At 45.3% G+C, this 21,593-nt stretch overlaps 2 protein-coding genes and 1 non-coding gene across 9 annotated transcripts in view; all 3 read left to right on the top strand.

Annotated features, from left to right (window-relative positions):
* Positions 1-15,056, top strand: part of SPECC1 (sperm antigen with calponin homology and coiled-coil domains 1) — a 316,918-nt gene extending 301,862 nt beyond the window's left edge. For 6 of the 7 annotated variants that reach the window (XM_030923260.1, XM_030923264.1, XM_030923261.1 and 3 more), the window contains 2 exons: positions 1,814-1,873; positions 10,044-10,826. In XM_030923260.1, coding sequence (XP_030779120.1) covers positions 1,814-1,873; positions 10,044-10,133 — 150 coding nt within the window. In that variant the 3' untranslated portion in view covers positions 10,134-10,826. Of the gene's footprint in view, positions 1-1,813; positions 1,874-10,043 lie in introns of all 7 variants that reach the window. The other variant, XM_030923259.1, reaches the window with a different exon arrangement.
* Positions 15,057-17,252: 2,196 nt separating this feature from the next.
* LOC104654594 (putative coiled-coil domain-containing protein 144 N-terminal-like) lies at positions 17,253-17,611 on the top strand. Its single transcript, XM_010353804.2, is given in 2 exon segments — positions 17,253-17,574; positions 17,577-17,611. Coding segments are annotated over 2 exon segments (342 nt in total). The 5' UTR covers positions 17,253-17,267.
* A 2,007-nt stretch (positions 17,612-19,618) lies between these two features.
* Positions 19,619-19,723, top strand: LOC115894975. Its single transcript, XR_004055192.1, has one exon. It is a non-coding gene; the product is annotated as a U6 spliceosomal RNA (small nuclear RNA).
* The last annotated feature ends 1,870 nt before the right edge of the window (positions 19,724-21,593 follow it).

The following is a 21,593-nucleotide window of genomic DNA, read 5'->3' as shown; positions in this document are numbered from 1 at the left end:
CTGAGGTGACTGAGAAACGAGAATCACTTGAACCTGGGAGGCAGAGATTGCAGTGAGCTGAGCTCGAGTCACTACACTCCAGCCTGGGTGACAGGGCAAGATTCCATCTCAAAGAAATTCCACTGAGGAACATAAAACTGAGTATGTAAAGAAACATTTATCTCTCAATTATACTTAATATAACAATTTAATTAAATTTTAATATAATCCTAATAATTTTGAAATGAATTTTGGAATGGGAGAAGCATGATCAAACGATTCTTAAGTTCATCTAGATGAACACACATCAGAGAATAGCTAGGAAGAGTCCACAAAAGAAGCCACACACTAGGGCTGAATGATTGTGGAGCACCACCATTAACGTTCTAAGGGGAAATTATTTTCCCTGTCTAGCCAGCCTGTTAACTGAATGTGATGGTAGAAAAGGGAAATTTTCATACATCCAGAAAATATGTCTCCCCATATTCTTTCTTAAGAAGAAAACCTGGGCAATAGAATGGGAGTAAAATCCAAAAATCAGTGAGGTTCTGGAGGGCTTGGAGCTGAAGGGTTTCATAGAATGATGAGATGATTAAGAGCTCGAGGCTGTGATAAAGGAGATGAGAAGCTGTGCGAGGAGGCCAGGGTCCAACTATGATGCAGGCCTTCTGTGTCAGAACAGAATGGCAGCAGCCATGAGGAGAATGTTAGGACTTAAAAGCAACAGTCAGAATGGGCAAGAGGCCAGATAAGAAGGAGGCATGAAGTTCTCCTCCCAGTAGGGAAAAACCCCAAACAAGCAGAAATTGTAGGAAAAAAACAAACTTTTGAAGAAAGGCAGGGTCCAAATCTGGAGCACACTAAAATGTGGGGTGATTTTGGACGACTGGTAGAGTAACAGAGGAACTCCTTTGAATGATGCTTTGAGTGGCGAAGGTCACGATGGTGGAACTGTAGAGGACACGTGCCCAGAACTGACTTCTGTGATGCTGCTTGTGGTTTTCAGCTTCCGGAATCATTCTAGTCAGAGAGCACAAAGGACTTAAATGTGCTTCCAGAAAAGGAAGCAAATATTCTCAGCTGTGGCAGTTTACAACTTGACCAGGTAGAGGGAAGAAAGGGGAATTTACTCCTGACATACAAAGTAGAGTCAGGAAGTGTCCACACCCAATGGGACAAAAAATAGAAGTTCACAGATATTATTTAAGGTCACAAACATAGCTAATATTAATACGGGCACGAAAATTAGCTATGTGTCTACAGTGTAAGGAGGAGGCAGATGCATGGTGCCTGAGTCCTCATTTGTCCTGGAGGAAGTCAGTAGAAAATGCCTTCATTTTAGAAATCAAGTAGTAGTTGTGTAAGCATATTACAGAGATATGGAAATAATCCATAACTAAACAGAAATTGAAAGGTAGTTCTCTGAAGGACCAGGATTGAAGGACCAGGTTTTCATTTTATTTAAATACAATCTATATATACTACAATATATGCATTTATTACCTTGATAATTTTTTTGTTATAGCATCATGATTAAGCAGCTTTGTTATGTATGCCATAAATCTTGCAAAGTGCAAATTACTTAAATCTTGACAAAGCTAAACAAAAATTTATCTTTGATAGGTGTCAATCAGTAATGTTAGTTTTGGTGCAGTTGCAACCTGTTGTTTTTCTTTTTTTTCTTAAACTGAGACCATATTTTGTATACTTGACTTACTATTCTTTGTTTTATAATAGTGAATAATCTATATGGGAATATCAGTTGATGTTCTTTCCTGGCAAAAGCTATATATTTTAAATTACTGATTCCAGTCTCCTTGTCTTTTTAACCTAGAAGAGGAATCTTTTGTTGGCATTTGAAGCAGCTGAAAGTGTAGGCATCAAACCCAGCCTGGTAAGTATCCTATTTTGTATCCTTGTGATACTTTAATTGTATGAGAAATAACTTTATGCCATCTGATAAACGATTTCTTGTAGAACATTGACATCTGTTTGCCAAAAGTCTGTTGCTCTCAATACCTGTATAGAGTTATCCAGCTGATATAATCACATATGAACATATGATTTAGAGATTTTCAAGTCTAAGAGATTTTCAGTCACATAAGGTTTCATATGGACCAATTTCAGTTCTGGAAACAGTGGACTGAATTATTATTAGAGCCCTCTTGTTCAGAGCACCTAGAGATCTGAATAAAATGCTATTTTAAAAAATATCAACACATAGCTAAGCTCTCAGGAAAGAATGGGAAATACCCAGATGCTAGAAATGTAAAACAAAGCAGAAACCAGGCACAACTGAGCCTGCAAAACTCGGCAGGGACGGGTGGGGGACGGTGGGCCAAGCCAACACCAAGTCTGCATAAAGCCAAGGCTCACAACATGCTGCTCTTCTTAGTGAAAGCAGAAATCTTCTAAAACTCCACCAGCCAGCCCAACGAGGTGATAAAGAAACTGGTCTCCACCTGGGATTTTGTGCATGCGCGTGCACGCAGAGAGAGGAAAAGAAGAGAGAGAAAAGAGAGACAGTCTCTTGCAAGGAAAAGAAACAGGACCAGATGACGTTTAGAGTCCAAATTTATAATATCTGTACTGCATGAAGCCCTTGGTATACTCTTGGATGCAGGAAGCCCCTGGGCTGATACTACGGTGGCTACTAAAAAGTGATAAAACACTTGAGAAAATGATCTACTTGAGCTAGTCAGCAGATATAGCAAACACAAGGATTATCTACCAGAACTTGAGATGATAAATAATAAGAGACTACAAAAAGACTGTTTAAACATATGAAAGAGATAAAAGGAGGAATAGAAACCACAAGGAAGGAAGGATTCTATTTAAAAAAGAGATTTGTAAAAAGAATCAAATAACACTTCTAGAAATGAAAATTTGGAATTAAGACCACAATATGTGTTGCCACTCATTAGATACAGCAGAAAAGAGAAATACTAAATTGGAAAATAAATATGGGGAAATCACCCAAAATATAAAAGAGACATTAAAAAATATAAAATATAATGGTAAGGTTGAATTAGTACATGTTCAGCTTCAAGAAATGGAGAATCCAACCAGCAGTTACTTAAACCATAAAAATGTTAATTTTCTTAACAACAGTAGTTTTAGGACTGGTTCACCACTCAGTACTATAATCAAAGCCCCAAAGTGTCTCCTATCCATGCTCACCATCTTTAATCTGTTGCTTTTGTCCCCATGTTTGTTTCTTTGTGGTTGAAGGTAGCTGCCAAACTTCAGACATCACTTCCACCTATAGGACGGGAAGAAGGGAAAGAGATAAAGCAAGTGCCTTCTATCTTTCCCTTTAAAGTATGAAAGTAAAAGGCTCCCTGGGTTTCTCCAGCTCATTGGCAGTTCTCTGTTACATGGTCCCCTGCTGCAAGGGCATTTGAGGAAGTGAGTGTATGAACAGTTTTCAGTTTCTTTAGTGGGAAACCTGCAAGGGAGAGAGCTTGGGAATGACTGTTGGGCTATCTAAATAATAGTGTCTGTCTCAGAGTTTAAGAGACATGGACCAAAAAAATAAGGCAATGGCCATGTCCCCTGCCCAGAGGGAATTCCAGATGAAAAGGATAGAAAGAATGGAATGGAGATGGTATTTGAAGATATGATGCCTGAAAATTTTCCAGAATGATGAAAAGATAATGAAAGAGTCCACAGATTCTTTAGTCATCTCAAGCAGGATGAATAAAACAAAATATCCATCCAGACACATTATAATGAGACTACAGAAAAAGCAAAGACAGATAATCTATTAAAAATTTCTGCTAACCAGTAATAAAAATACAACCTAGTAGGAAATTATCAAAGGCTAGAATAGAAAATTCGTAGAAGAAGATCACGAATGGTCAATGAGGATTTTTAAAGATGTTCAATCTCATTAGGGATCGGGAAAATCTAAGCTGAAATAAAAATGAGATACACTTCCGGCTGGGTGCAGTGGCTCACCCCTGTAATCCCAGCACTTTGGGAGGCCGAGGTGGGTGGATCACCTGAGGTCAGGAGTTCGAGACCAGCCTGGCCAGCATGCAAAACCCTGTATCTACTAAAAATACAAAAAATTAGCTAGGCATGATGGCGGGTGCCTGTAATCCCAGCTACTTGGGAGACTGAGGCAGGAGAATCGCTTGAAACCAGGAGACGGAGGTTTTAGTGAGCCAAGATTGCAGCATTGCACTCCAGCCTGGGCGACAAGAGCAAAACTCCATCTCAAAAATAAAAAAAGATACAATTCTAACCCTCAAAGCACGTGGGGAATCTGAGAAATGAAAAAGTGAATGTACATCTATTGTGAAATCTCATCACCATGAGCAGTGCTATGCCAGTATAATTTTGAAACAGCATGGACAGTTTTTTGGAAAAATACAAGTATATGTCTTCAAATATTAAATGAAAATATTCCTACAAAACTTACTCAAAAAGAAATAAAACTTTAACCATTAAAGAGGTTGAATTTGTGCTTTAAAATGTAGTCACACACACAAAGAAAAAATATCCCCATCAGCCCAGATTTTGCTAAATTTTTAAGACACAGATATTCCTATTGTGTATTTACAAGTCCAGGAAATTTAAAAAGGAGTGAGGAAACTTACACATCTGACCAGGGTGGAATAGCAGGGATCTCCCTTCAGAACAACAAAACTAACGAGTACCAACAGAGAGATCAGGTAAGGAAAAAGATACAGTGAGACCTTGTTGGAAGATTGTATTTTACACAGAATACATTTTTCTTTGTAGTGTTGTAATTAATATTTACTTCTTTTTAAATTTAATTCTTAATTTTCGTCTAATGCGCTTTAGCAGTTAGGGAATGAGGTCATTTTGTTGTCCTAGTTGTCAGAGCCAGGGGTTTTGTCTGTGTGGATGGTCTGTGAAGAGCTGTTGACACACATGATAATTAATCTCAAAGGCACTTAGGAGTGTTTGTGAGCACTTTCCCAGCTTATTCCACCAACAAAATAGAAATTTCCTACATTCTTAAATTTGCTTTTCAATACTTGGATGTGGATTGAAAAATCCAGTATATTACACATGACACTTTAAAACTACACCCAGTCAGAAGTGACAGCAGTAATCCCCAAATCTTCAATCAAGTTCTGTTGTTAGATTATGCCAGGAAAATTATATGTTTATATTCAAGTAAATATAAGTTTCTGGGGTATAACATATTAGGATGAGATCTTTGTTTTTATGATTTCAGCTTTTATTTTAGATTCAAGGAGTACATGTACAGGTTTGTTACATGGGTACACTGGATGATGCTGAGGTTTGGGGTATGATTGATCCTGTCACCCAGGTAGTGCACATAGTAGCCAATAGTTTTTCAGCCCTTGCCTCCCTCCCTCCCTTCTTCCTCTTGTAGTCCCCAGTGTCTACTGTCCCCATCTTTATGTCCACGACTACCCAATGTTGAGCTCCCACTTGTAAGTGAGAATATGTCTTATTTGGTTTTCTGTTTGTGCATTAGTTTGCTGAGGATAATGGCCTCTAGCTGAATCCATGCTGCCGCAAAGGACACGATTTTGTTCTTTTTATGGCTGCATAATATTCCGTGGTATATATGTACCATGTTTTCTTTATTCAGTCTAATGTTTGTTTTTTTTTTTTTTGAGATGGAATTTTGCTCTTTTTGCCCAAGCTAGAGTGCAATGGTGCAGTCTTGGCTCACTGCAACCTCCATCTCCCAGGTTCAAGCAATTCTCTTGCCTCAGCCTCCTAAGTAACTGGGATTATAGATGCGCACCACCACACCCAGCTAATTTTTTTTTTTTTAGTAGAAACGGGGTTTCACCATGTTGGCCAGGCTGGTCTCGAACTCCTGACCTCAGGTGATCCACCTGCCTCAGCCTCCCAAAGGGCTGGGATTACAGGTTGTGAGCCACCAGGCCTGGCCCTTTATCCAGTCTACTGTTGATGGACACCTAGATTGATTTCATGTCTTTGCTATTGTGACTAGCACTGTGATGAACATAAGTGTGCATGTGTTTTTGGTAGAACGATTTCTTTTCTTTTGAATATATACCCGGTAATGGGATTGCTGGGTTCTGAGTTCTTTGAGAAATCTCCAAATTGCCTTCCACAGTAACTGAACTAATTTACATTTCCACAAAGAGTGTATTCCCTTTTCTCCACAGCCTTGTCAGCATCTGTTACTTTTTGACTTTTTATCAATAGCCATTCTGACTGGTGTGAGATGATGAGATCTTTAAAAGTGAAGCTCTATAGTGTTCCCCAGATATTAGAAAATGTTCTTCCTCAGCCACCATGTAAGGAGAGCATCTTAGTCAGCCCAATTGCAGGTGTGAGCAACTCCCCAGAAAAGGAATTAGGTGAGGAAGGATATGTGACATCACTGTCATAAAAACAGCCAAAACATGTGTCCCCAGGGCTGCTGTGTCTTTACCAGGCCATGTAGTTCATGAGGGCTGTTGCTCACTGCGTGCCAGCATGCCCACCAGGACAGCCGCTGCAGGACTGGGTGCTGGCATGCCCCCATGGAGGGAGGTCACCACACAGCAATTCCTAAGGCATGGCTGGGCCTACTCTGCAAGCGTAAACATGATGAGATGTGCTGAAATAGCTAATTTGTGCTTTATTGTGTGAAAAGCATTTTTTTTCATATTTATGTATTTACTGTTTACCATTCTGGGCATTTTTCATGTATGGACTTGTTGGACCCTCACAGAGGTCCTGCGAGGTGGATGCACTCTACAGGAGGAAACTGAAGCACATGGCTTTTGAGCAGGAAAGGCAAGAGGCAAGGCCAGGCAGGCAGCTCCAGAGCCCATGCCCTCAACCACCCTGACAGCTCTGTCCACCTTCTGGACATATCTTGTTAGTTTTAGACCTTAGTGGATTTTTTTTTCTTTTCTTTTTTTTTTTTTTTTTTGGTAGTATTGTAAATGGTATTGTTTTTCTTATTACAAAATCCATTTGTTCAATTGGTATATAGGACAGCAATTGACTTTTGTATACTAACTTTGTATCCTGAGACTTAGCTAAACCTGCGTCTGAATGCTTTGGGATTTTCTAAACAATCACGTCATCTGCAAATAAAGGCAGTTTTATATCTCCCTTTCCAATCTGCATGCCATTTGTTTCTTTTTCATGCCGTTTTGCACTAGCTAGAACTTCCAGGACGTTTTTTTTGTTGTTTTTGTTTTTGATTTTGAGATGGAGGCTTGCTCTGTCACCCAGGCTGGAGTGCAATGGCGTGGTCTCGGCTCACTGCAACCTCTGCCTCCCGGGTTCAAGTGATTCTCCTGCCTCAGCCTCCTGAGTAAGTGGGATTGCAGGCACCTGCCACCATGCCTGGCTAAGTTTTTTGTATTTTTAGTATAGATGGAGTTTCAACATGTTTGCCAGGCCCGTCTTGAACTCCTGACCTCAGGTGATCCACCCGCCTCGGCCTCCCAAAGTGCTGGGATTACTGTCCAGTACAGTTTTAAATAGGACAGATGAGAAAGGGCATCCTTGACTTGTTCCTGATTTTATGGGGGGAGTGTTCAAGTCTTTCACCATTCAGTATGATGTCAGCTGTTGGTTTTTAAACATATCCTTTATTAGGTGAAAGAGGTTCCCTTCTGTTCCTAGTTTGTTGAGAGTTACCACATATAAAAACTGTCTTGGTTGTGGAATTTTGTGTGATGCTTTTTCTTCATCTGTTGATTTGATCATCTGGTTTTTCTCATTCAGTTAGTTAATGTGATGAATTACATCAGTTTACGAATGTTGAACCAGCCTTGTGTTCCTGGGATGAACCTCACTTGATCATGATGTAGTATAATTTATAGGTTAATAGATTGTGTACTCATGAGAAATTGGCATGTAGATTTCCTGTAATGTTTGTGTCTAGTTTTGGTTATCAGGATAATGTTGGGATCATAGAATGAGTTGGGAACTCTTCTCTCCTCTTCCATTTTTTGAAGAGATTGTATAGAATTGATATTACTTCTTCCTTAAATATTCAATAGAATTCACAAGTGAAATCATCTGGGTCTGGTATCTTTGGAGGGTCTTAACTACTAATTCAAACAAATGTCATGCACTTTAAGATTGTTACTAATGCAGCATACTCTGTCTTCTGAAATGTACAAAATATCTTCACAAATTCTCAAATATGATGTTAACAATGTACTAAATATTTTTAGTTCAGTTATGAAGTTCAAGCGTGTAAAATAGTCTGCTCAAAACTGTCAATATTGGCTGGGCGCGGTGGCTCAAGCCTGTAATCCCAGCACTTTGGGAGGCCGAGACGGGCGGATCACGAGGTCAGGAGATCAAGACCATCCTGGCTAACACGGTGAAACCCCATCTCTACTAAAAAAAATACAAAAAAACTAGCCGGGCGAGGTGGCGGGCGCCTGTAGTCCCAGCTACTCAGGAGGCAGGAGAATGGCGTAAACCCGGGAGGCGGAGCTTGCAGTGAGCTGAGATCTGGCCACTGCACTCCAGCCTGGGCGACAGAGCAAGACTCCGTCTCAAAAAAAAAAAAAGAAAATATTAAAACTGTCAATATTGACTGGATTTCTGAGTCCTCTCTGAGATTAAAGACACACCCTTCCCATCATACAGAGGAAAGTGTGCAGTGTGCCATCTCTCTTGTGTTTGTAGGCATCCCTTCTTTTTCCAGAGCTCATCTGTCTCCCAAATTGCATGCCCAATTCTTCACTTCCTTTCTGTAAGTCATGTTAGCAACCCGCCTTGGTAAGGATTTTAGCTTGCCAGGCCTCAGTCTCTGTCCAGTCATGACTACAGCAGTGTAGATAGAAGGAGACATTCTATCCTTGTATTCTGTGGAAGTTTGTTTTTCTTTTAAAATTGTCCTAGGTGTACCTGCATGGAATGTTCTACCAACTCCTCTTCCACTCCTTTCCCATGATTAATGATATGCTGATAATTTTTTAGCGTCACCAGGGAGCAGAATAGGTGAAGTCTGTTCAGATGTTGAATTGGGACGAATGGCTCATTAACAGCCTCAGCCAGCTCTGTCAACGCCCAGGAACGGATGTGCTAAGTTCAGCCTTACTTCCATGGCATCTCTGCTTCTGGCTTTACGTCAGGGTCCTTTCTTACTATTCTCTTGTAACCACACAGGAATCCTAATTCAATCCCAAAGTTCTTTATTAAATATGTCCAGTGGCACAAATTTCAGAAAAGTTTGAGCGCCTGACAAGATGCCCACCTTCTTGCCCTTCCCTTTCTGGCCTGGACATTATGCATGCTCATTACAAGCTTACTTGCGAAATGAACAAAAATAGTAAAAACCAGCAAATTAGCAAAAGTAAAAATAAAAATAAGCCAGAAATCACCAAACTATGTTAAATAACAACAACAACAACAACAAAAACATGTTAAATGGTAACACTTAATGCTGGTAAAATAAATGGTTGCATTTGAAATTGGTTCAAGGCTTTTGTGATAATCCCACTCTTAGAAAGTTACCTTGAGGGACTAGTTCGACAGAAGAAAACAATACTGCACAAAGATCCTGATCGCAAAGTCTGTGGTGCTGACGAGGTGAGCATACACAGCACGCCATGTCCCTTGTTGGACAGCAGTTTCCCTGGTCAGTGCACATCCACTAGAATGGTAGCCCACACAATGGCACAGCAGCACGGGGACCCGGGTGTGAAATGCTCACCCCACGTAATAGCACAGCCCACATAATTGCACGTGCACTGTGCTGGGAGCCTGGGGTATTAGAGGTGGCTTCAAAGGTAATTTAGAAACTTGGAAGTCATTTAATAGTGAAATTATGGGTGAGTTTTGCTTTTTAAAACTTGTTAAAATGCTGTCATATGCTTAAAAGATGAAAGTGGTGGTCATGTTTTCCATTTTTGGAAAGAGACAGTATCTCCTGAATAAGTGAGAGGAAAAGGCCTTTAACCCATCGTTTTCAGCACCACCTGTGCTGGTCTTCACATTCTGTCTATGTAAGTGGAGGGTTTCCAGGCAGCGTAAGCCCTAACTGAACTGGATTGAAGTCCTTGAGGGGAAGAGGTCTGTGATGTTCTGACTTGTGATCTATCCCCCATTCCCTTCCCCTGCAGGAACTCAGTGAGATGCTGTACACGGACCGGCCCGACTGGCAGAGCGTGATGCAGTACGTGGCCCAAATCTACAAGTACTTTGAGACGTAACCATGGAGGGCCAGGAGCAGCCACCACTGCCACCTGCTGCAGCTTGTCCTGGAAGCACCTGATCACTGTCCACTGACCCTGCTCTACCCACCACCCAGCTGCCTAGACTTCAGAGGCAGGCTCAATCCAAGTGGACCAACACCCACGTAAGAAAGAGTGGGTCCCACTGTGTACCTGTCTCAAATGCAAACGCAGCTGGACTGTAAACTGGGGACTCTTTGATCTCCCATGGGATGCTTCTAAAGAGCCCAGCCTCCCTCCTTCCAGACCAAGACCCCACACTCCGGCTTGTTTTGCTGATTACATTGGGTGACTGAACACATCATCTGCAGAATTTCAGACAAAGAGCATCTCCAAATCAGTCTTTTGGTTGCTGTTGTTAAAAATATCCTGGCTTTGCCTTTATGAAACCTTTGCCCTTGGCTGGGTGTGGTAGCTCGTGGCTGTAATCCCAGCACTTTAGGAAGCCAAGGCAGCAGGATCATTTGAGCCCAGGAGTCCGAGGCTGCAGTGAGCTGTGAGCATACCCCTGCACTCCAGCCTGTGTGAAAGAGCCAGACCCTGTCCCAAAAAAACAATAAACAAAAACCAAAACTTGGCCCTTGTGAACCCTCCCTTCCCCCCTCCCCCCAAAAAAAGAAAACAACAAAACACAAAAAATAAACGTTTGTTCCAGGGCAATCTGGAAACGTGCGCACTCAGCCCTTTGGGGAAAGATGGGAGTTCTAGGTAACAATATTAACACCTAGAACTTGATTCACTTTTAGCTCTCACAGTCCCTTATTTGATTCATTGTAGCAAAAGGAAAGCCTGTGAGAATGCAAGGGAGCCCCTGGCTGCTTTACTGGAGCCCCTGGGAGGCGCCCCACACCTCTGCCACCGCAGTCTGTGTGCTCCCGAGCAGCTGGTGGCTTTCACACTAGAGAAACTGCAGTCCTCATCCCCGCACCTTTGTCCTCCCGTTCGTTCCCACTCCCAATCACACCCACACAGGCTTGTCCCCCACAGAACTTGACAGGAGGTCACATGTGTGTGAATGGCCTGTGTCTGCTGTGCAGGATGAAGCAGGCTGAGGGTGTGTGCCTCTGGGGATTCTGGGCTGACAGCAAATCCAGGCAGTATTTCAGCTCTGGACTGATTTGGCCTTTAGTGCTTCCCCAGGCCTCTTACATCGGCATGGGAAAAGGAAGCCCTTAGGGGTGGGCCGTGAAGGCCCATTTATACTTAACAAAGAAGAATGCAATTGCCCTGGCACCCTACTGGTCACCTCAAGTGGCAACAGAGCCCCCCCCAGAGCCGCCCCATTCCCTCAGAAGTGCTTGGTCCGGCCCGGGTGCCCATCTGGTGGCTCTGTGGCATTCTTCTGGGCAGATCTGTGTGCATTACACAGTGAGTGAGGGCGTGGCTCACACAGGTGGTTGAGGGAAATAGGTAATGCCCATCCCTTGCTGTTTTAAGTGCCAAATAGCCCATTAGTGCCCCTCCAACAAAGGATCATCCTTCCAGTGTGTCACCGAGAATGACAGTGACTGCCATTACTACTCAAAGTACATTCTGATTGCTGATCTGAGCCACTGGTTCAGAGCCAGGTTCTAGAGGCTGCAGGTGTAGCCCCTGACCATTCCTGGAGAGGTAGGAGCTGAGTCCCCTCCTCCAAGCCAGACCTTTGCAGAGGTGGCAGCTGGGCTGCACAGGTCAGCGGATCTCTGAGTCTCAAGCCACCTTGAGACTAACAGGACCCCAGCCCTGTTAGTGGATCCCAGCCGCGGCTCTGCATCAGAACCTCCAGCGGACCCTTTTGAAAACACTCTTGGCTGCCCTAGTTGGTTGACTTCAGAATGTCTGGAATGGGACCAGAGATGCAGTCTACATGTTTTGAAAGTTCTTTAGGCGACTGAAGCACAGCTGCATGGAGCACCACTGAGGGGGTGGACACCTTTCCCTGGCAGCCACAAGGCAGGCAGCCTGGAGCTCCTGAGCAGCTGTTTGGTGATGGTCATTACATCACCCATGCCTTTGTATTTAAATGAAACTTGACACAGTCACAACCAATTCAACCTGAGAGTTATTACTTCTGCTGCTTCAGGCACTTGTCTGAAGCATTTTTTATTAACCCTGTACTTGTACTTTACCCACCATTAAAGTGGGGGAAAGTAATATCCCAAGTAGTTGAGTTGAGCTGCTGGTTGTTAGATTTAAGCTGGAATTACTCCAGGGTTGTATGTGGGGAAGTTGCTGCTTGGGATACCCGGAGTGGGAGTGGGTGTTTTCTGTTTTTTATTTTTGGTTCTGTTTTTTATTTTTATTTTTACTTATTGATTTTGAGACAGAGTTTCATTCTTATTGCCCACACTGAATGGCAATAGCACCGTCTCAGCTCACTGCAACCTCTGCCTCCCGTGTTTAAGCGATTCTCCTGCCTCAGCTTCCCATGTAGCTGGGATTACAGGTGCCCACCGCCACACCCAGCTAATTTTTTTGTATTTTTAATAGAGAGGGGGTTTCACCATGTTGGCCCAGCTGGTCTCAAACTCCTGACCTCGGGTTATCCACCTGCCTCAGCCTCCCAAAGTGCTGGGATTATGGGCATGAGCCACCAAACCCGGCTGTTTTTTTGTTTGTTTGTTTTTGTTTGATAGAGTCTTGCTGTGTCGCCCAGGCTGGAGTGCCAGTGGCGCAATTTCAGCTCACTCGGGTGAGCCACCACATCCAGCCTGTGATTGGCTCCATTTTGAGTGATTACGTGTGAACCATCCAGAACCAACTCTGAGCAATGGTGTGGTTTCCCTCCTGCTCCGCTGGGGCCATACCAGCCCCTCTCCAATGGGAGCCCAAGTTGCCAATGACTGGCCAAACTCCCCCATTTTTGTCTGTATCCTGCTCTCTTTAGGTTAAAAAGAAGGACAGAAACATGAAAGGCCATGTGCAATTTATTTTTACAACTCAAGGAGTTTCCCGGACCACCATTTTTTTTTTTTGCCAGTGGGTGTGCATGTAGAAGAAGAATGCCACGTCCTGTCCATAGAAACACACATGGTGGTGAGGCATGGTGGCTCATGCCTGTAATCCCAGCACTTTGGGAGGTTGAGGTGGGAGGATTGCTTGAGCCCAGGAGTACGAGACCAGCCTGGGCAACATGGCAAGACCTCTGACTCTACAAAAAAAAAAATTTTTTTCTTTTCTTTTTTTTTTTTTGAGAGAGCATCTCACTTTGTCACCCAGGCTAGAGTGGTGTGATCTTGGCTCATTACAACCTCTGCCTCCCAGGTTCGAGCGATTCTCCTGCCTCAGCCTCCTGAGTAGCTGGGATTACAGCCATGTGCCACCATGCCTGGCATATTTTTGTATTTTTAGTAGAAACAGTTTCACCATGTTGACCAGGCTGGTCTCGAACTCCTGACCTCAAGTGATATGCCTGCCTCAACCTCCCAAGGGGCTGGGACTACAGGGGTGAGCCACCGCGCCTGGCCCAAAATTATTTTTTAAAATTAGCTGGGCACAATGACAGGCACCTGTAGTCTCAGCTGCTTGGGAGGCTGAGGTGGGAGCAGCACTTGAGCCCAGGAGTTTGAGGCTGCAGTAAGCTGTGTTTGTGCCACTACACTCTGGCCTGGGCAAAAGAGTGAGGCCCTGTCACACACACACACAGAAAAAACAAATACAGGTGGTGTTTCGGGGAAGGGCAGGTTCTGCTGGGGTCCTGGAACTGTGACTGATGGCCTCAGGAGTCCAGGAATAGGCCTTCTAGCACAGCAGCTAGTAGGGCTCCCCCAAGCCATCCGCTGGCGTGTGGAGGCGCAGGACCTGGGGGAGGCAGTCCCCACCCCAGCTAGGCCAAGGGGTAGGGTTTTTAGGTCTGTTTTTAACAGAGCTCAGAGCACCAGGTGAAGGTGGAAGTTGGTAAACTGGGAAAACAAGGTCAGCATCTTACATTTTCTGTTCTCAGCAGAGCGTGCCATTCCCAGTTTCTGTCCTGAGGCTTTCAGAGGCCTGTACACCAGCCACGTTTCTTTGCATCTTCCCTCAGCCAGTACAGTCATTTAAAATTCTTTGGTGGTTCTGAAGATCCTTTTTTTAATGTATAATTTTTACATGACAGACAGCTGCAAAATGCAAGCCCCAGTAGAGTAGGGGAGTTTTTCAAGGCGAGAAGTCGCTGTCCTCTGCATGGAACACGATTGAATTTTCCTTGTCTGATGGTAGCCCCCGGCCCCCGCCCTGTGGGGATAACATTCTCAGGAGCTTCTCTTGTCCCAGCCCCTTTCATTTCAAAAACAATATGTCTTTTGTTTTCCTTTTTCATTCCGTTATTGTTTTACAGCTTTTGTAGAGACCAACCCAAGTAGATGCTGGTGGGAGTTAGATAAAAACACACATCCCCAGGGCACAAGCCATCCAGCGGTGAGGAATCTCTGCCATGCTCTCTTCTCTACGGTCCACAAATGTTACAGAGACTCCCTTAGCCTCCCCCTCCTCTTCCCCACTGAGGGGCGGCTTGTGGAGATGGAGGACTCGGCCCATAGATGCAGACCACCTGCCAAATCTAGCAATAGCTCTCACCCTTCCAAAGCTCGAGTGCCATTTTGAGATGACCTACCAATGACATGCAGTAAGGGATATAACCTCACAGCCTTTTTAGAAGCATTTTGAATATCTACAGTTGCCTCAATTCACTGGGCATTTCACTCCTCTGAACCAGGTTAGAATTTTGCTAAATCTGTAGCATCCTGAGTAGCACACTAATTTTAACTACATTAGTTGAATGTAATTGATACATCTGTGGCCTCGTCGTGTCTGTAAAGACCACACTAGATTGTACTCAGCAGTGTTAGGATGTGACATGCTAATTAGATGTATTTATTCACAGGAAAGTGTATGATAAATGACTGTAATATTTCTAATAAATATATTTTGTTTCTGATTTTTTTCTCAGTGACATTTATCATTAATATTTTTTGAAAGTGCCATGCTTACACTGAGTGTTTTCAAACCAGCATCTTCATGCATATATTCCTTGTTGGGTCACAATCTCCGCGGCAGCTGCTCTTGTGGGTGGTGCTGGAATTTTCGGCAGAGGACTGGGCTCCTGCTGGCTCCTCCGCTTCCCGTGTACAGCTTTCTTGCTGAGGCCACAGGCTCATACGAAGATCACCCTTCAAGGCCTACCCAGGACACTGTTGAGCTGTGCAGATGTGCACACAATATGTGCAATGTCATACGTGTGAGTAAATGCCAACCGAGACCCCAGAAACCACTCGCAGGGGGAATTATGCCAAGATTGAGGAGGCAAGGTGAATAACTTTTTTTTTTTTTTTTTTTGAGATGGAGTCTAGCCCTGTCGCCAGGCTGGAGTGCAAGTGCCACAATCTCGGCTCACTGAAACCTCCGCCTCCCAGATTCAAGCGATTCTTTTGCCTCAGCCTCCCAAGTAGCTGGGACTACAGGCACATGCCACCACACCCAACTAATCTTTGTATTTTTAGTAGAGAACGGGGGTCACCGTGTTGGCCAGGATGGTCTGGATCTCTTGACCTCATGATCTGCCTGTCTCAGCCTCCCAAGGTGCTGGGATTACAGGCCGGAGCCACCAAGCACGACCGAAGATACTTTTTTAAACGATTGCTTCCTTACCCCTCCCTAGTTCATGTTTTCTTGTACATAGTTACATTTCTTCCTTGCTATACTACAAATCCCTAATTTTCGCTGGTCAGAGAGATGGATTTGAGACTGAGCTCCCATCTCCTCGGCTGCCACACCTGATTAAAGCCTTCTTCCTTGGCAGTCCTCATCTCAGTGATTGGCTTTTTGTGGGTGAGCAGCTTAGGATCTAGGCTGAAGCCCTGAGGCTTCAGTGACAAAATCTGTTTTTCATAATGCTATCTGTCTTAATTGTCCTCAAGAATTAGTATTTGAGTGCTCTCTAGATTCTCCTTTGTCACTTTTTCTTTTTTTCTTTTCTTTCTTTTTTTTTTTTTTTTTAGACAGTCTTGCCCTGTAGCCCAGGCTGGAGCTCGGTGGCGCAATCTCGGCTCACTGCAACCTCCGCCTCCCAGGTTCAAGCAATTCTGTCTCAGCCTCCGGAGTAGCTAGGACTACAGGCGCGCGCCACCACGCCCAGCAAATTTTTGTATTTTTAGTAGAGACAGGGTTTCACCATGTTAGCCAGGCTGGCCCCGAACTCCTGACCTGAAGGGATCCGCCTGCCTTGGCCTCCCAAAGTGCTGGGATTACAGGTGTGAGACACCGCGCTCGGCTGTCACTTTTCTTAAATTTCACTGGTGCTCGTGGGCTGCACAGTCAGGACCGACTAGAGGCTAGCAACCCCGGTGGCACCTGGCCTTCCCCGACGCGCCGCACTGCCCCTGGGCAGATGTGCGCGGCGGCTGCGGCACAGGGTGGCAGCGGCTGCTCGGCCCCATCCTAAGGCAGCGGAATGCCCAGAGCTGGTCCCTGGCGCAGGCCGAGTAGAAGCTAGGCGGGCAGCGGCGTCGGCCTGCCCTTCCCGCCGGCCAGACAGCCCGCTCTGACCCAGCCATCCCACTCCGCTTGCATCCTGGCAGCGCGGACCCTGGGGCAACTTCGCTGCGGTGGCCAAGCCAGGAGCGACCAAGCGATGGCGGCACAGGGGCGGGAACTGGCCAGCACCCCTGAACAGAGCAAGCCGAGGAGCAGGTGCGCCGGCGGCTCTGTGAGGCGTCACTCATGACAGGCAGGCTGGGCGCTGCCACCCCGAACCCTCCCAGGGACGACCCGCCAGCCCAGGCTGGCGCCGGAGCTGCAGCGCCACCTGCAGGCCAAGGAGTTTTTTCTGGGAGGCTGGAGCTTCCGTTGCAGTGACGTCACAGGTGCGCATGCGCACTGGTATGTAACGGACTGGCTTGGCCTTACCTGCATGGCTTGGCCTTACCCACGAGGCTTGGCGGTGGTCGCTTGGCTTGGCGGTGATCGTTTGGCCTGGCGGTGGTCGCTTGGCTTCGCGGTGGTCCCTTGGCTTGGTGTGGCAGTGATCGCTTGGCTTGGTGTGGCAGTGATCGCCTGGCTTGGCATTTCTGGCTTGGCGGTGCTCCTTTCACAGATTGGAAACCGCGGGCTTTCCTGCCGGGAGGTTGTGGCCGAGGCAGTAGCTCTCTACTGATGGCCTCCAGGGGTGGACCAGAGCGGGGAGGGTCTGAGGGGTCTCCGAAACCGACAGTCTCCGCCATGAGGAAGACCTCTAGCGTCGGGAGCCAGGAGGGCCAGTTGTCCTTAAGCTGCCTGGGGGACCAGTGGTCCTCAGACTCCTTCAGCTGGTTAAGCGACAGCGCGGGCAGCGACAGCGAGCACGATGAGGGTGCCTTAGACCAGCCCCAGCATGACGTCCGCCTGGAAGATCTCTGCGAGCTCCACAGAGCTGCCCGGTCGGGCGACGTCCCTGGGGTGGAGCGCGTCCTGGCTCCTGGAGAAGAGGGATGAACAAGAGGGATAGGAAGGAGAGGTAATGGCCAGGCGAAGGAGGCGGGCGCGCCGTCCTGTTAGGGACCCCGGCTTTCTGGTGCCCGCAGGCCCCATGGCACCCGGGAGGGGAAACCTCAGAGGGGTCAGGGGCCCAGGTCTCTTAGTGAGACGGGAGAACATATAAATGATTATTACTATTGCAAATGTGTTGCTTGACTTTACAGGAGTTTTCTTGAAAAATATTGCACTTCCCCGAGGCGGAGCTTGCAGTGAGCTGAGATCACGCCACTGCACTCCAACCTGGGCAACAGAGCGAGACTCCGTCTCAAAATAATAAATAAATAAATAAATAAATAAATAAATAAATAAATAAATAAATATTGCACTTCCCGGCCGGGCACGGTGGCTCACGCCTGTAATCCCAGCACTTTGGTAGGCTGAGGCGGGTGGATCACGAGGTCAGCAGATTGAGACCATCCTGGCTAACAACAGTGAAACCCTGTCTCTACTAAAAATACAAATAATAAAAATTAGCCGGGGGTGGTGGCGGGCGCCTGTAGTCCCAGCTACACAGGAGGCTGAGACAGAAGAATCGCGTGCACCCGGGAGGCGGAGCTTGCAGTGAGCCGAGATCGTGCTACTGCACGCCAGCCTGGGCGACAGAGCCAGACTCCAAACAAAACAAAGCAAAACAAAACAAAAAACAAAAAAATTGCCCTTCCCAAATGTGTTTATCCATTTTGTCAATTTATTGAGAATTTATTGAAACATAAGCTGAACACCTATTACATAGCAGACATATTCTACTTTCGCTCAGGTTCCTTCCATCCTTAAAAACTTCGTGTTGGCTGGGCACAGTGGCTCATGCCTGTAATCCCATCACTTTGGGAGACCGAGGCAGGCGGATCACTAGGTCAGAAGTTCGATACCAGCCTGATCAACATGGTGAAACCCCATCGCTACTAAAGATACAAAAATTAACCAGGCATAGCGGCATGCGTCTGTAATCCCAGCTACTTGGGAGGCTGAGGCAGAAGAATCGCTTGAACCCAGGAGGCGGAGGTTGCAGTGAGCCAACATCACGCCACTGTACCCCAGCCTGGGTGATAGTAAGATATCGTCTCAAAATAACAATAATAATGATGTTGGCCGGGCGTGGTGGCTCACGCCTGTAATCCCAGCACTTTGGGAGGTGAAGGCAGGCGGATCATGAGGTCAAGCGATGGAGACCATCCTGGCCAATATGGTGAAACCCCATCTCTATTAAAAACACAAAAATTAGCTGGGTGTGGTGGTGCGCGCCTGTAGTCCCAGCTATTCCGGAGGCTGAGGCAGGGGAATCACTTGAACCCGGGAGGCAGAGGTTGCAGTGAGCTAAGATCCCAGCACTGCACTCCAGCCTGCTGTCCAGCCTGAGTAAACTGAGAGATTTAAAATTGGAGTGTGATGACTTAATCTCAGTGGAAACTTTTGCTCCCTCCTTTCAAAGAAAAGCATTTCTGAAGGTAGAAAATAGTGAAAGGTAACCTTTAACTGCCTTTTGAAAATGTGTAACAGTCTTATACACTAATATTAATAATTGGAAATGCCTGATTTACATGCATTCTATAAATCTAAGTATTGAATAAAATGAGCCATACCTAGTCTTTTGAATCCTGAGTTTCCTTCGGCTTAAAGTATTTTTGAAAATCAAAGTAAGAATTATTTTGTTTTAAAAATTTGTTATGCTTTTAATCTCAGCCTAGACTTAGCCGAGACCTTCATGTTAAGTTATCCTTTATGCCCTTGGGGTTCAGTTCAAATAATGTTGCAGAAAGAGATGAGTTTCCTTTTGTCATTGCTACCAGATCTGTATGCTGAGGCCCCTTTATATCCAGTGTGATACCTTTTCTTAGATCATGGAAGGTCTCATATTATCCTTTCCCAGAGTTGTGGCAGGAAGCCATCACCAGAACTCTGAGTCTCAAGTATGTTAGTTGGATTTAACAGAGCGAACTAAGCCTCATCCATGACTCATGAGTATCCATGTATAAAAAGAGAGCTTTGTACGTGCTTCAGCAGCAAACATATACTGAAATTGGAATAAAATGCAGAGAAAATTAGCATGACCCCTGCATAAGGATGATGCACAGATTTGCGAAGTGGTTCATATTTTGTGCAGTCAGTGGAAGTTCATTTGACTATTTGCTGACTGCTCCAAAGAAACAGTGTGAGTCAAAGCAAACTGGGTATCACCTAATATTAAATTTGTGATTTTTCACTACAAAAATATGCAGTAAGGTGATCCATGGAGTGAGAATGCAGATGAGTAACGTGGGATATTGTGTGCAAATATATTGTTAGTATGTATCTCAGAAATGAGAGAATGTCAACTTGCATCTCTTTCATGGAACTGAAAACAAAAAATAAAAGGAGAATGTTATTTTCCATGTCAGTTGGAGATGAAGATGAGGATTGAGCATTGTTCTAACAAAGATCTACCGATTCAAAGTTTGAGTCTAAGTTTTCCCCATTCACATTCTATCATAAGTGTTTGTATTAGTCAGGACTTTTGCAATGAAACCCAGCTTAAACCAGCTAAATATAAAGGGAAAGGGGCTAACTGAGGAGGGACAAGGCTGACTTCCATAGCTAAAAAGTCCAGGGGACAGCTTCATATGGCTAGATCCAGTGCTGCACTATCTCCAGGGTTTTGTCTTTCTTTGGTCATTTTATTCTCAGGCAAGCTCTACCCAGTCATGCCAACAGGGCCACCAGCACTTGGAGGCCCCTATAACACTTCATTCTGTGAACTCAGTAAGAAAGAGGCCCTACCCCTCCAACGTCCTTTGCAATGTCCGGTGAAGGACTCTGATGTCATATGTACACACAGGCATCTCACACATACATGCAGACATCACTCACACTCAAATGTTCCCCATGTGGATGGCACATACATTCATGAATCACACACACTCATACATCACACACACTCATACATCACACACACACCCAGCTGTCCCTCACATAGGTGTGACTCAATATTCACACATGGCTGGGCATGGTGGCTCACGCCTGTAATCCCAGCACTTTGGGAGGCTGAGTCAGGCAGATCTCTTGAGCTCACGAGTTCAAGACTAGCCTGGGCAACATGGTGAAACTCTATCTCTACAAAAAATACAAAAAATTAGCCAGGTGTGGTGGCACATGCCTGTAGTTCCAGCTACTCATCTGCCCCTGATTCTGCACTTTCCAATTATGGAAATGAAAAATGAGTCCTGATGGGTGGAGTGCTGCTGTGACTCAGCACAGTGTCACCAGTAGTGCCAGGAGGATGGCTGGGGGAGGATGGCTTGAGCCTGAGAAGTGGAGCTTGCAGTGAGCTGAGACTGCACCATTCCACTCCAGCCTGGGCAGCAGAGCCAGACCTTGTCTCAAAAAAAAAAAAAAAACCAAAAAAAAGACAACAAAAAAGCTCTCTCCCTTAGATGTTACAGACTTGCAAACGGCCACCCTTAGAGGGCTAACTCACCCAGATTTAGTTGATATGCCATGTTTTTCAGGAACACACCTACCTCTTACCTAACACATCGCTCACATCGCTTCTTCTTTTTTTTTTTTTTTTTTTTTTTTTTTTTTTTTTTATGAGACGGAGTCTCCCTCTATCGCCCAGGCTGGAGTGCAGTGGTGCAATCTCAGCTCACTGGAACCTCCGCCTCCCAGGTTCAAGTGATTCTCCTGCCTCAGCCTCCCAAGTAGCAGAGATTACAGGCATGCGCCACCACTCCTGGCTAATTTTATATTTTTAGTAGAGACAGAGTTTCTCCATGTTGGTCAGGCTGGTCTCGAACTCCCGACCTCAGATGATCCGCCTGCCTTGGCCTCTTAAAGTGCTGGGATTACAGGCGTGAGCCACCGCGCCTGGCCTCACATTGCTTCTTACCTAGATGTAGTTCTGCGACATATCACTCTAAGTCTGTGTGTAACAGATTGAAGCCCGCTCATTCTCCCAAAATGCTGTAGAGCCTTTGAAAGGATTAAATACAT

This window comes from Rhinopithecus roxellana, chromosome 19 (assembly GCF_007565055.1).
Source record: "Rhinopithecus roxellana isolate Shanxi Qingling chromosome 19, ASM756505v1, whole genome shotgun sequence".
In the NCBI taxonomy this organism is placed as follows: Eukaryota; Metazoa; Chordata; class Mammalia; order Primates; family Cercopithecidae; genus Rhinopithecus; species Rhinopithecus roxellana.
This window is presented reverse-complemented; position numbering and strand designations above follow the sequence as displayed.